The sequence below is a fragment of the Musca autumnalis genome, unplaced genomic scaffold (genome assembly GCF_047663935.1).
Source record: "Musca autumnalis isolate F117 unplaced genomic scaffold, ASM4766393v1 scaffold_1, whole genome shotgun sequence".
In the NCBI taxonomy this organism is placed as follows: domain Eukaryota; kingdom Metazoa; phylum Arthropoda; class Insecta; order Diptera; family Muscidae; genus Musca; species Musca autumnalis.
In genome coordinates this window covers 260,780,124-260,796,130 of record NW_027411644.1, presented here as the reverse complement: position 1 = coordinate 260,796,130, position 16,007 = coordinate 260,780,124, and the positions used below count along the sequence as shown (strand labels likewise).

Here is a 16,007-nt window from a genome sequence, read left to right as displayed (position 1 = left end):
AAAGCGTAGAAAAAACCGGAATCATATAAATGGGAAAACTTATTCCTCATGGCCGTTTAATAAGCAACTCGGAAATATCATGGGCGAAAATTATCAAGGCTCACTGTGATTATTCATAATTCAATCGGCCCACAACAGTTTTTTTTCGTTCTTATAAATTATAAATGTATTTACTTCTTCATATATATAATTTATTAGAATATGGTCCCACTGGAATTTCACAAATTTATTGAGATAAAAATTAATTGTTTTTTAGTGTATCACAATTTTAAGAAAGTTTCGATACAATTTTAAATTAAAATAGCATTCTATTTTTTAATTTATTTTTATTTTTATTAAATTGTTTTTATACAAGTATCAATTTAAGATAAAATTTAAAAAAAATGAGAAAAACAATTATTTCAGAATATAAGAAAAAAATAGAAAAAAACATAATTAAAAAACTTAACAAATCAAACAAATGATTTTCTTCATCAATAATAAAAAATGCTCATAATCTTCTTTTTGCCTTTAATATAAAACGTAATTCACATTGAGGCAAAAAGTACAATAGTTCTTGATTTTCAATATAAACATTATAATGTGTAAATATAGAGTTGAAGATATATTTATTTTGGGTGTATTAAATAATGGAAAATGAAATGTGCTCATGTCTTCTATTTCCAATATTTTTCCCCTTTCTTTATTTATGCCATGGCATAACAATTATTAGTAAAAATTGCAAGAATTTACCAAAAAAGAAATGAAAAAATTTATATTTTTGTTCTAATTGTTTAATCCTCCAATGTAACATTACGGAAGAGATAGGACATTGATTCCTTGTTGTGTATACGACGAATTGCCTCAGCAATTAAAATAGAAATGTCAATTGTTTTGATTTTATGACATTGTAGTTTTTGTACCTCATGTGGAATGGTATTGGTAACAACAACCTAAAAGTAGAAAGAGAATATAAAACAGTTTGAAATACGACCATTAACTTAGAATTTTATTGATTTACCTCATCAATTGCCGACTCTTCGATTAGGCGTGGCGCATCTGAACTAAGCAAGCCGTGTGTAGCCAACACGTAAATTTTACAAGCACCATTCTCTTTCAAAACATCTGCAGCTGCCACAAATGACTGTACATCATCGATCAAGTCATCCTTGAAAAATAATTGTTAATGGTTTTAAACATTTTACAAATGGTTTCCAAATATTTCTATCGATTTATGAATATTCTTTTGTAATTAGTATGTATGTTGCTGGAGTTGTTTGTTTATGTGAATATGACCTTTAACCCAACAATATATATGTAGTTCAAAGTTGAACTACATAAATATGAATATAGCAATATGTATAGCAAGTGACATAAATAACTGGTAACTAAGGAAGATGTGATCAATCGTTTCTGCTCCGTCTTTATGTTCGCTAAGTCCGCACAAGATAGGACCTTCATAGTGCGAAAAACAGCCTTGGTCCATATTTATCGTGATTTTTGTTCCTTTGGTTGATAAAAAAGCATACGGTTTTTCACACGTATGTCGTGACATAGAGATGCATTGGTTGCAAGGCTTGCTGAGATCCATATCTAGCGAGTTCATAAGTTTTCTTCTTCCAGTAAGGCCATGTTTATATTATAACCTTTTGTAGGGTTAACCTTCCTAATGACCTTTGATGCATACGCAAAGGAATTGACTTTTGAAACACTGTGGGTTCGTTAAATCCGGTTATATATAAACGTACTATAATACCACATAAACTGATGGTCGAACGTTCAGAATTGACTTAAGATGTATCTGAAGAGTTTTTAAAAGCTCAGCTTATAAGAATTTCTCATTTTTTCTTTTCCATCACAATTCAGTGTTGTACCTAGTTATGTAACTTCAGGAGAAAGATTTAACGTAACCCCATCCAGTAGACGGGTAGCAAAAAGTAGTCGCACATAGCCTTTCTAGTGAAGAGCACCAGATCTATTAATTCCAAGACCATTAGCTTTGGATCATAGGGAATAGTCTTGATCATCAACATAGGCAACAAACATTTCCAAATCCATGAGTATATTATTGATCTGGGTTTGATTTCCAGCCTAGACAAATTTAAACAATTTTCAGCGGTAGCTTAAACCCCTAAGCGAAATTTCGGGTTACACTTCCAGCCATGTAAACTAAATGTGGAATCGGTGTGCACTCATTGATATGGGAGAAGTATCCCTTGTTCCTTCAGAGATGTTCGTGGAAAATAAGACCACTTCATGTAATGGTGGAAAACATCTCAAAAGTGCCGACCAAATGTTGAGCAATTCCGACTTCTTGGTCACATGTAGCCAAAAAAGTAGTTGAATCATGAGTGCAAGTGCTTCTGGACTACATCTTTTTACGTGAAAGAAGTCATGATTTTTACAAGGCCATGGTGCAGTGAGGATACTGTCTAATTTGTATCTTCATCACATATTTTGCGTGACTCTGTGGAAGTCAATAAAGAAGCATTTCTTAAGAAGTTTTCGAGTATTTTTGAGCAATAAAAGCGAATTCTCTACTGTAAAAAGTAAAAAATAACCATAACGGATCATGTTTTTTGCTGTTTAAAAGTCGTTTTGCAAAAAACTTATAAATTGTTCATATACAATAAATTCGATGATATGGATACAAATCGGATGTTGTCAAAATATAAAGAATAGACTGTATCTATCATGACTCTCTGTGGACTGCTTCGGAAAGAAGCTATGAAAGTACTACTTCATCATGAAGTAGTTCAATTTTATTTTGCTGGGTTTGTTCCGTTTGCCAGATCCGCATCAACATCAGTGAGATGTAATGGTTGTAGAGAATGGGATGTGTATTCGTGCATGAAACTGGGGGTTCTAGAGTAATTTTTTGAAATTGCAGTAGTGGGGAAATCGATTTAAGAACCCCTAGTTTCATGCACGAATACAAAGCAACTGAAAATACGGAAGTCGGCCATAGTGTGAATAAAGTCCTCAGAGAACATCCCCCATCTATCGCAGCGTCAGCTGCCACGACAAACCAGAGTAGTTTTGGCTCAACTACGCTCGGGATATTGCAGTCGCCTAAATTCTTATTGGGCGAAAATCGACCGCGCCGTGCAAGACATCGCCCAGTATGTGGCATGGGCCGCACGACAACACAAAACACCTTTTCAACTGTTCCGCCAAACCTACTCATCTAACTCCAGTGGATCTGTGGTTACATCCCATCAAAGCAGCCACGTTCCTTGAACTGGATATATCCCTAGAGTCATATTGAACAGAATAACGAACATACACGCTGAAGGTCGTGAGTTCGATTCCCCGGCCAAGCAACATCAGCAGGTCCCATATCATTAAGCTAATATGAATCTGGGTGCAGTCATTGATATGAGAGAAGTCTCCCTTGTCCCTTCAGGGCTGTTTGTGGAACAATTATTATAAACAGTCTGATAAATGACGTATTCTGGCATCCCGTATATTCCTGTCATCGTCTCCGTTAACAAACCACCGACTTTCATAACATCTGACTGGCGTACTTTTCTGAACCATGAAAAAGATAATTGGCAAGCATTCAGAGAATTTACCAATTACCACTTCAGAGAGATTCAGTACCTTAGATACTCGGGGAGCTGAGATATTTTTCAGGAGCATCATGACAGCTACAGCCGTTCGCTATATGTATACCTGCTGATCAAATACCCAAGAGTTATATATGCAACGCCATATGAGAGACCTCTCAGCGAAGTAAGAACCTCCACAATCCGAAACTAGAAGTAATCCAAAAGACCCTTACGAAATCTCGATGGCAATGTTTGAACAACTGCATGAACCCCAAGTTTAGTAATTAACAATGTCCTCAATGTGTCGTAAGCCACCCATATTTTTCCAGAAGAGAAATTTTATGATATTGCAGTAGTGGGGAAATCGAAGCCTGGAAAGTTGACAGAATGGTCCCCCTATTGAAGCCAAGCAAGGGTGCCTGATGAAGAGGCGAAACATAAAGCCAGATTTCCCTTCATGTCATGCTGCCTCCTTACCTATCAAAGGCCTTCGAAACAGTCAACCATGTCAAATTGTTCGAGGATATAAAAAATGTCCTTTTAGCCCTGTATGTTCATACATTGGATAATCAACCATATGTGTTGACGCCAGTTGTTTTTAGAGTGTAGAGTAGAGTGATACATGGAGTTCCTAAGGCGAGGTTGTTGTTGTAACAGTGTTTGTTATTATGTTTGTATGTTCGTTCTTCTGTTCAATCTGGCTCTGGGTCTATCTCTCCTGTATCGTTGGACATCCCCTCTAGAGCATGGATATCCTTCCTGATCTGCCTGCATGTGTCGGGCTAACATGGTAACATCCAAGCAGGTACTGCAACGAAAGCATCTCATTGTATTGCTTTACTGGAAGAATCTATGCCTCCTCATGTAGATGGTCCACTGACGATTTGAGGAGGCACCCTGTTGCTGTTCTCTGGGCGGTATTCTGGCAAGTTTGAATCTTTTTCCAATTCGTATCACATAATCTCGGGGACCAGACTGGCGCCGCATAGCTTACCACAGACCGACCTATGTTATATGCGGTCAACAAGGTTTCCTTATCTGCACCCCAGTTGCTGCCGGCTAGGGACTTGAGGACCTTGTTCCTACTTTTCAGTTTGTCGCAGATAGCTGCGGCGTGCGCGCACAACGTGAAAGTAGTGTCGAATGTGACCCCTAAAATGTTGGGGCACTTTGTGGTCGGAATTCTGCTACCGTCGACCACGACATCCAATTCTCTTCCAAACTGCGCTGTCCATGTGGTGAACAGAGTGGCTGTTGATTTTGTGGCGGAAATCTGCATATTCCTCGAATGGAAAAAGGTGGTAATATCGGTTAAATAGTTGTTCAGACTCTCACAGATGTCATCAGGATAGGTACCAGACGCCAGGATCGTCTGAAGCGGTGATTGGTGAACTCTCTGAAACCCGGTCAATCAGCTTTCTTATGATTGACGAATGTGCGGCGTTCAGAGGTAATGAAATCGGGTGGTCTGCTAATGGAGACAATTATGGGGAGATGGTCTGATCCAAGGAAATGACGGGTTGCCAGGTAACGTCATTTGTCAGACCAGGTGACACGATGGCTATGTCTGGCAAGCTGTGACACTCTCCTCTAATTCTGGTAGGGGCGTGCTCATTGACCGTGCAAAACGTAGAGCTGTCAATATGCTCAGCCAGCGCTGTACCTCTCTGTTCGTTTCCGAGGGCCGAATGCCACATCTCATGATGCTCATTAAAGTCCTCCAGGACCAGACGATTATGACCTTCCAAAAGCGGGCTAATGTTAGGCACGTAATCTGAGATACAGCTATTTCTCGGCGGGATGTATACGTTCAGCAACTCTATCTCGGAAGTTCCACACCTGACTGCTACCCCCATACATTCCATGTACGGGTCATTAGAGACAGGCTCAAGCGAGATAGGTTTGTATTGGATAGACTGGTGCAATAGGAAAGCTAATCCCTCACCTCCACTTCTGATGCGATCTTTCCATCACAATGTTGTAAGCTACAGTTGTTGTTGTAACAGTGTTTTTGTTATGTTTATTTGTTCGTTCCTCTGTTCAATCTGGCTCTGGGTCTATCTCCAGTTCCAGAAAAGTGGCTGCTTCGATGGGATGTAGCCACAGATCCACTGGAGTTAGATGGGTAGGTTTGGCGGGGCAGTTAAAAAGGTGTTGTGTGTCGTGCGGGCCCATGCCGCATACTGGGCATATGTCTTGCACGGCGCGATCTATTTCCGCCCAATACGAATTTAGGCGACTGCTGTTGAGCTTGGTTTCTGGCACCGCAGCGACCTTGATGTTCTTCCGACTCATGAAAGCTACTATTTCCTCGATCCTACTTCGGAGTCTATTGCAATTAAATTGCAAAAAGGATGCATTCTCTGGGATTGGGACAACAACGGCTGGTGTTAAAGGCTGCATGTGCGGTTGTTGTCGAGGGGACTGCGGGGGAGTTTCGTAGTCAGACGACGAGGGAGTTTCGTAGTCAGACGACGAGGGAGTTTCGTAATCCGACGACGACTCACTGGGGACTGTGTTCACGCAGCATGCAGCAACGTAGTCCCTGTCGTAGTCCCTCACGTGGACAAGTCCAGAGCAACCCCTTAGATGCACCCACTCCTGACATCTATCGCATCTCACCGAAGGTTGGATGTGGGTGAAGATGCGGATGTAACAAACTGAGCACCCACCCAAAGCGGGGTGATATCTAATTGTTTCACAAACATACCAGAAGGGACAAGGAAGACATCTCTCTTATCAATGAATGCACCCCGATTCATATTAGCTCAATGATATGGGACCTACTGTTTATCGTCGAGTCCGAACGGCGTGTCTTAAGGCACCACTTGTAGAGAAGATTTACATGGCTGAAATATCTACGGAACTGTTTAACCTCTAGAGATTGTAATTTATGCAGTTGATTGTACGATCTTGGCATCGGGTGCAATCGTCGATGGCATACATATGTTAAATATCTACATAGCTGACTTAGTGCAGTTCTTCCATCTGAGGAATATGGAAATATCCGACGCTAAATAACAGGGTGCCTCCTCCTCATGACACCAATGGAGCATATTCATAAGGAGACGAACATTTTAGGGGTACAATAACAGAACAAGATGTTGTCAATACAGTACCTGCTTGGGTGTTAACGTCGTGAGCATCCCTGCAACGATTTAGTGGACAGACGAAGACACTTCAGTAGAGATCTTCATAATCTGGAGATAGAGGCCCAAAGGTATAAGCGAGAACCTCTGGATCAACGAGTCTATCAGGCAGGATTGTATAGAATTCACACTGCAGATGCACAGACAGTTGAAAGATGATGATGAATGAATACCGTGCTTGGAGAGCACCCTAATCCATCCCTGCAGAAAAACGCCAACAAAGCAGCAACGATAAAATTATATTGATTTAATAAATTAACCCCTATTATTATAAGTCTTCGTTTGTTATTGATTGGATCGAACAGAATTATAACGTTCCGGTATACTTAATATTAAAAGTGATCATTAAATTTCAAGAGGACCTTCTTAATACTAACTTTTAATGTGAAGATTATTTGTAATGAGCTTGCCTTGCCTTTTACTCTTTGTTAGGTTTTATTGTATGCAATAAATAAGTCGTATTCACATTAAAACATCGAGAAATAATAAAACGAAACATTCCATGTTAATTTCTAAAAATATGCATAATTTCCCCACATCTCCCTCTGTTATGTACTTACCACCATAATAGCTATGCGACCATTAACATCACCAACAAGATTCAATGGAGGTTTCACTTTTTGTGGATGTTCAGGTACACCAACCGACACAGAAATGGTACGAGCACGACTAAAGTAATATATTTTTGATTTATTTTGTAAAAAATAACACCCATTAATTTATTAATATTTTGCCAATTTTAGTGATTTGAAATTAATAAAAATGTACTATCATATATGAATAAGAATGGGATGTTAGTTTAACTTTTCAAATGAAACATGATGACGTATAAAGAAAATGCACATGAAGAAATGATGGAAAAAAGTAAATAATAATATATTGTTAAATTAGTAGTATTCGTAAAAGAAGAGGAGTAACACAATTTTGCATACGTTTTTTTTCGGATATACCAACCTAGGTGTTGCTGGTAAGCACATTTCAACTGTATCTGCTACATCATACGAACTGGAGTGATTTTGAATTTTGCAAAGTAAATCAATTAAAACACATCACCGCAATGAAAGAGTAAACAACAAAAATTTTGGCAATTCGTAAATTTTACTTTTGATTCAAATAATTTCAATTTGTTTTACCAGTACCAATTTTAGCATCTTCATACAACAAATACATAGAATATCATATTTATTAGAATGAAATCAAAAAGCAACAACAATTACTAACAAATCATACAAAATGGTAAATATAAAAGCTCTCTTACAAAAGTGTAACAAACAAAACTTGTTAAAAATATCTTTTATCAGACAACAATTGTTAAAATGATTCATGAGTTTTTCGACACATTTAAATGAACTACAGAAAATGGGTTTGTTGACTGGTTTTCGTATTAAAAATGTATTGCACATTTTGTTTATTAATGATATACCTTTGCAGGTGTTTAGAAAAAGACATCTCTCTTCAATTATTGCCATAGTTTACGACTACAAGTCTGTCATTTAAGAAAACCCGCAGTTGAACTGTAGAATTCATGAGGTGACAAATGTAAATTTACATCGTGATGGTAGGTTTTCTTAGAAAATAACAATAACAAACTAGAATAACTACATTTTTTTTTTGTTTTGACAATATTTCGATATCCTCTACTTGCAACAAGTGCAATACTTATAGCATTACATAGGTTAAATCATTTTTATAGCAAAAGAGTATAATAGGCTGGACCGACCGACCATGTTGTACTATACGCCATCAATCTGTCAATAACAAGTTGTCATGGAACTTGAAAAGCGAAGCAATGATTCGAAATTCATATTTTGGGTAAAACAGATTTACAAATCAAAAATTAGTTCGGTTATGAGTGGCTGACTATTAATTAAATATCAATCCAATGGTAGGATCTTGATAATTTGGATGAAGGTTGTCATTGGTGCGAGGTGAGGTTAAAATTCAATGGAGTACCAGGAGCGTAATTCTCGCATACGTTATCGAGTGAGTTTTTGTTCGAAGCCACATTACTAATAATGTATCTATCTGCTTACAGAGATTTCAAAAATTTTCCCAAAAAATATAATTAGAGTTTTTTTAAACTGTTCCCAGCAAAAAATCCTTACTAAATAACGGTTTTTTTTAGTACTTATTGTTAGTCGTAACTACTTACAAAACCCCCACTAACTCATTATTTTAATAAAAAGGGCATATCGCACTAAATAACTAGTTATTATTCTAACCTAGAATAACTAGTTATTTGATGGCCACTGGAAGTAGAAAATTAAGCTAAAAAAACATATGTATGTTTTTCTATTTTTAGAACTGTTAAATTGTTTTTCTTTTTTTTTTAATTTAAATGCTATCATGTTCACCACCAACTGTTCTTTGTTTTTTTTTTTTTTTTTTTTTTTTTTTTTTTTTTTTGAACACACAACCCTCGGATTTTTAGTCGGACACACATGCTCCATGCCACCGTACTCATAACATAGTAAGGAGTAACATAAGTAGTTATTTTTGTTTACATTACTTTGTAATGGAATCTTTAATCTTAGACTAATAAAAGTATAGACGAAAAAATCCTCTCAGTGAGTATGTTCAAATTGAGTGAGAAAACTGCGCTCAATTCCTCTCATTTCTTAAAATGGCAAAAAATATTAATTTTTAAGATATTTATTCTGATAAAAGACAATATGTGAGTAGTCTTTAGCCGGATATACATTCTGATATTAAATATGCAAGAGAATTCTGCAATTTTCCCGTAAAATTGTACCCGAAAATGCAATTCAGTGAAAAGACTGTGCATATATGCAAGGGCGACGCCTAGAGAAAATATGCACATTATAATTTCTCTTTCCATATTTTTATTAGCCTATGCTTCTTTCTGTCAGGAATTTGGCAAATAAGAATGTTATTTGTGCAAAACCTTTAAAAGCACCGATCAACAATTGATCGATTAACACCACAGCGTTAGGATGTGCTACAAGTTCTGCAGTGGGTGCCACCGTTGTGAAATGGTAAACACTCCCGCATTGAACTTTATATGACCGGGTTCGATTCCCTGGCCAATCAGGCTACAAAGAGCAGGTCTTATATCATCGAACTAATACTAATACATTTCAGCGGCCAAATATCCGCGTAAATGTATAAAACACATTTGGATTTGAAAAACAAAAAGTTCTAGGACAGAGAAGCCACTACATAGTCGATACGTCCGAAGATCTGCTTTACCACCAGTGAAACCAGGTAACGTAATTTGGTGACTATGTGGTTTCGAGTCCTTGGCTTTCCTTTTCACTTGCAAATAATTTCCGATCATCAAGCTTAACTCTAAACGAGAAAATTAATACAAAATCATTAAAAACGATATTCGCCCAAAAAGGCAAAATTAAAAAAAAAAAAAAAATAAAAAACAGGCTGAGCCCGGCTTGAAAACATATTAAAAAATGTCATGACGTGTTAGCGTTCAAAGCCAAAACTCATAACTTCAAAGGCAGCGCAAAAAAGCGTTTGTCGTGAAGAAAATACATTTCAGCGGCCAAATATCCGCGTAAATGTATAAAGCACATTTGCATTTGAAAAACGAAAAGTTTTAGGACAGAGAAGCCACTACATAGTCGATACGTCCGAAGATCGGCTTTACCACCAGTGAAACCAGGTAATGTAATTTGGTGACTATGTGGGTTCGAGTCCTTGGCTTTGCTTTTTCACTTGCAAATAATTTCCGATCATCAAGCTTAACTCTAAACGAGAAAATTAATAAAAAATACTAATTGATTTGAAAGAAGTCTGACTCGTATCTTCGGCGATGTTTGTTGGACGATGTGTTTGCTCACTGCATTCTAAATTCAAGCCAATGTGTTTTTAATACGTTGTTTAAATGGAAAAAAATATGAATTAAGGTCCCCGCATCGAGGCAAGATTGTAAGTTTCTCTTTCTGTTAACCTCATTGTCTTGTGAACCACCCTTTATAACGAACTCTGTTGAGTTATTCTTGGCTATCGTTACTCCATTAAGAGTCACCCGCGGAAGTTTTGCATCGACCGATTTTCTTAACATTTTTTCTAACCATTCTAACCAAGTGCTTCGTGTCGTATGGCCAATCTAACGTCATTTCAGATAGTAAACATATACCGGGGGGAAATTTGATTAGTATGTTTGTCACCATATGCTTAAAATTTGCGAATAGATTTGATTGTAAAGGTATTGTAAAATAGACTAAACGACTCTTTTAAATGTGTTGAAATTCGTGGGAATCTCCAATTATCCCGATCGTGCTGATTGTAACCAAATCCTTGAAGTTGTCTATCCATATTACAACACATTCTTTTTAACTCAAACTTCATATATGCTGTCGTTTCCAAAATTGGGCGATTAGTAAGTTGTTACCATCATGAAAATGGTCTATAGCTGTCATACCATCTTTATGAATTCTACAATCCATTATATCAATGCAGTCAGGTATTAGTTGAGTATGTTCGGCTGTGGAGTCGAAAAGGTACAGAATGGTGGTACATGTATTGTAACACATGATCTATTAACACTTTCGCCAATTATTGCTCAATGGGAAATAAGGCCACTGCACCATGCAAAACATAGTTTACCTTAAACTAGGTATTCTGGTTTATCTATGCAGTAGCTAATGTTATTTTTCTGCAATAGGTGGAAATTGTTTTTAGCATCACTGATTGTCACTGTTACCGATTGGGCGTAACAACCAATCAGGCTATTCTGATGTTTGGGAAAAGATACAACCAATAACTTTTATATTTTACTATGTATACTAACTACTGATTGCACGATCATCTCTTCTGGTGTTAATATGGGCAGAGTAAGTTCTAAGTTATCTATGGTGCAACTGTTTACTTCCTGGATGCGAGAAGTCAACCTAAACTTGATAATTTCGTTGGAGACAAATACTTATTAGTTTTCGACGACATTCTTTATTTTTCTCATACGCCACTTACATCAACAAAAAATGAAAGCCTTTAAGGCGTGCTTAGACTAGCCATCAATGTCATATGAGCTGTTACTTATTTTACCCATACGACATCCTTTATATTTGTTAAATTCGATACCAGTTTTAGTTTTTGCGTTCACACTAGGATACAATTTCCTATTACCACATAATATAAATCACGCAACAAACACAAATTATTTTGTTAAAAACTATAATCACACTCACAACACCGCTTAAGTACGATGTCCTCAAAATTCTACCTGGCACCTCGAACATCTAATATATATGTAAGTAATATGTTGAAGACAAAATTGTAGATACGATGTAAATACCCTTACTTTCTCAACTAACATAGTAGACCTCTAATGGTACATAAAGTTCTCTCGTTGCTTAACAGATGCACTCAAACTTCCATTCTCCCATAATTTAATTTGTTATTACTAAGACTTAAATCTGGAAAACTTTATCTTCTCCATATCTGGTACAAGTCTTTTGTGCGCTGGAAATTGTTTTAAGTTTCGCGTGGAAGCACAAAAGGTCAGAGTTGCTGTAGTTTTGCTGTTATTTACATTTCTTTAAATAAACAACAATAATTTTTTGCAAATTTCAAAAAATTTTCCCTTTTCATTCCAAGGATTAATATCGCCCGACTCTGGTATAGACTTTCAAATGCAAACAAAAAATCAGCTTGTCTGCACAATCTTCAAACATTTTTCGATTTCTTTCGATATAAAATAGACCTATTTTCTTAATTTTCTTTAAAATTTTTTTTCGTTGATTTTGAGAAAAAATGCGGCTTTAAACCAACGGAGTCTCGTAATAACAACATGGACGCAGTATTTACTGAAGAAAATTCAGCTTAAAACTCATCGTTGACCATTCAATAATGGAAATTGTTCGAGGCTCCTCTTTTTGTAGGCAAAATGAACGAATTGTCAAATTTTATAAAACAATTTATTCGGCGCTGAGAACAAACGGAGCATTGATTTTTGGACGATGCGTCTGGACGTATGAGTCTTGGCTGTAAAGGAATGAACTGGCCATCTAGTCATCCGGATGCTGTGTAACACTTTTCAGATTTTCAAAATATGCCAAAATGAACTGTCAAATTTTCTGAATCTTTGATATGTGGACGATAAAGTCTTGGTTATAAAATGACCAGTTTAGCACCTAGGCTTATGGAGGCAGAGTTACCATTTTCAAATTGGCAAAATATGTACACACATGTACATTATGAAGGCCAGAAATCGACTAAGGCAAATAGTATTAATTTGGCTTGTTAGAGACCAATTATAAAATATGCCCTGAAGAACATACACACATAAGAAATTAATAGTATCCACATCGTATCTACCAAATAGACGCAGCATTATGTCTTCATATACATAAGTCGGAGTTGCTCGGACCTTGTTCCTAGCGTTTTCACTTTTTGGTCAATGTAAGTGGCTACGAGAAAAAATGAAGAAGGTCGTCGATGATTAATATAAATGTTTTCGGATTACATTTTTTTGGTATACGCTTGCCTTCGGATCTAGTCATTTGTTGAATTCGGAAATAAGAAGTCCAAGAACTGTAGAGTGAAACTGGGGGTTCCACAAGGCGGGGTGATATCTCCGGAAATGTTTAACCTCTACCTTTCTGAAATTCCACCCCGCAGACGGGTCCAATCGCCAATGAAAAATATGATAAGTTACGTATCGACATAGCTGATTTGGTGCAATTCTTCCATATGTGGAATATGAAAATATCCAATGCTTAATACACTGTTCACTGCCTTGACAGCTGAAATGAGGCTACCCCCTCAACATTTTGGATGATGATTCCGACCACTAACTACTCCAAGATTTTGGATATGTCAGCATGTTTAAGTCGTTCGCGCAATACGTAGCTATTTGCGTCAACATCAGAAGTAGCTAGCCGGCAGCACTTCTTACAAAAAGCTATAATCACCGCACCACCCCCATCTATCGGTCTGGAGCCCCTGTTTTGCTTTCGGATCACCTCAACACCTTTGGTACATCCGAATCGCTAGAACCCTGGATGGGATCTCAGCAACAGAAATCGCGGTCAGCTTGCAACCGTCCCAAAGTGCGTTAAAGCCATTCACTGTCTGGGTAAGGATATCTCGCAATTTTTTATCCTGACAGTTGATGACCTTACAAACAGATGTCCTGCCAAAACTTTGTTTTGTCCACATCATCAGAAGTTATGACCTTCCTCAAAAAACCTTCTACCAGCAACCGTTGATCATTTCTGATCTGCCTTCAAGATAAGACTTGTCAATGATTGCACCAGAAGTACATTTGGGACTACCGTTCTCGCAGGCTGGATGGCTCATGTGGCTTCTCACCAGAAGGTTTTTGTGGGTTTCGGCTGGTGCGCGGTAACCTTCGCGTACGATGCCCGTTTTGAGGTTGATGGACCGTCAGTCGAATCAATCATTACCTTCCAGCTTCTGTTTCGTCCAGCAGCTTTAGCAGCATCCACGTGTCGTTGGGCCGGTGGAGTCAAGATGGCTGGGCCTGCGGCACACACCTTCGATGGGATCCGAAAAGTTTAAGACCACTGGTTATTTTGATCTTGACTGGCTGCGGTGTAGTTAACGTAGTCTTTGGGCTGGTGACTTCCTCCGGGCCAGGGAGCGGAATCCATTCGATGGCAGCGAACGCTTCCTTTCAAAGCACGTCACGAAGCTTCAACCGTATATTCCGGAATTCAGCCTGTGTGTTAACAATAATTCACAGTTCTTTTATAGCCGTGTCTGTCTTTTCTCTACCGGGCCTTATTACTCTTGGTGGTTGGGGATGTGAGAGACTACTCCATCTGCCTGGGAAGGGCATCCCATCATCCAACAGAGGGATATCCTCCCAGTTGCTCATGGAAGAACTCTCCCGACTTAGATTTAGAGACGTACTTTCCCTAATGAGATTGAGCAAATTCTTGCCTTGCGTCTTAATGGAGTCATTGATTGTGGAAACCAGTCAGTGTGGAGCAGTCTTCTTCGACCAAATTTACTGTCTATTGTATTTGGTGCAACATTGTCCATAGTCTTAGCGGAGCTCTTTATCAATGGTGTTTTGCTTTCATTTGGAATGTTTTTTGTATTTTTATTAATTTCATCCATAGAGAGAGTTATGACTGGGGAAACAGAAGACCATCATGGCATAGCCCTCTACATGATGAGGGTCATTATGCCTTATCTAAATCGTTTATATTTCTTACAAATCCATTAAAAAAATAAACAAAACCAACCCTAAAAATAAACATGCCAACAAATAAGTAAATTCCAATCATAAAAAAATCATGCACTAAAAATATAACAGTTTAAATCCCATCAGACATACATAATCACACATTAAAAACTAAAATTACCCAGTCTTGAGAACGTTGTACAGAAGAAATTCGAAAGTTGAAATGTACTTTTGTATTTGATACGAAAAATCATAATAATTCAAAGGACAAGATGTGAAGCTTCCTTCACAAGTGAATGCCAGAAAGCGTAATTGTTTTTAAAGATAAAGAATTACAGTTTAGAGACAGGTTTAGGGAGAGAAGAGAGACATGACGAAGTAACAATGATAATAATGAAATAAAACAATAAAACAAATAAAACAATAAATTAATAGAACGCATAGCATACACCAGGACATGTAACAAATGAGAATGTGCATTTTAGACATAATCACACACTTAGGTATACACTGAGAAAAGAGAGCCAGGTGTGTGTTGTTCTCAACAGCTTTTTGCAACTACATGAAATTTAACACTTATGACAGATTTTAGATAGCAGTAAATGATACATCCTAGTGCACACTTAGACAAAATGAAACATGCTGGACATACCTGTTGGGTGGTGGAGAATAACGACCATCGACTTGATCACTTTCGGCTTCTTTGTGTTCACCATGAATGACTCCAATGCCCAAACGTAAACGTTCAGCATATGAGGTGGCTTTTTTAGCTGAATTGGGATTTCGGGCAACAATGACAGAATTGCGATAGTCTGGTATCTACAAAATAAATTATGTTGTTATTAATATCAATAAAATTGAAATACTTTAACCCATTATAGCTTACACTCTCTTGAATGTACTGTAACAGAAATGGTGAAGCTCTTAAATTATCAACTGGTATATCAAAGAATCCTTGTATTTCCTTTTGATGTAAATCCATGGTAATAATGTGTGTCAATCCCGATGTACACATCATTTTGGCAAGCAATTTGGAAACAATACAACCACGTTTCCTCATTTTACATTGTTTGGAATAGGGTAAATAGGGAATAACACCCACAATGGATCTGGCTGATGAGGTCTTACAGGCATAGGCCATAATTAACAATTCCATAATATTGTTGTTAGCATCTCTGAAAACAAAGAAGAGAACAA

At 37.4% G+C, this 16,007-nt stretch overlaps 1 protein-coding gene across 21 annotated transcripts in view; it reads right to left on the bottom strand.

Annotated features, from left to right (window-relative positions):
- Positions 1–311: 311 nt before the first annotated feature.
- Positions 312–16,007, bottom strand: part of LOC141389461 (phosphoribosyl pyrophosphate synthase-associated protein 2) — a 52,127-nt gene continuing 36,431 nt past the window's right edge. For 13 of the 21 annotated variants that reach the window (XM_073960959.1, XM_073960969.1, XM_073960970.1 and 10 more), the window contains 5 exons: positions 15,697–15,985; positions 15,463–15,629; positions 7,240–7,348; positions 1,001–1,147; positions 312–932 (listed from right to left, as the gene is read on the bottom strand). In XM_073960959.1, the coding sequence (XP_073817060.1) occupies positions 774–932; positions 1,001–1,147; positions 7,240–7,348; positions 15,463–15,629; positions 15,697–15,985 (871 nt within the window). In that variant the 3' untranslated portion in view covers positions 312–773. Of the gene's footprint in view, positions 933–1,000; positions 1,148–7,239; positions 7,349–7,633; positions 7,685–15,462; positions 15,630–15,696; positions 15,986–16,007 lie in introns of all 21 variants that reach the window. The other 8 variants (XM_073960961.1, XM_073960958.1, XM_073960964.1 and 5 more) reach the window with 1 other exon arrangement.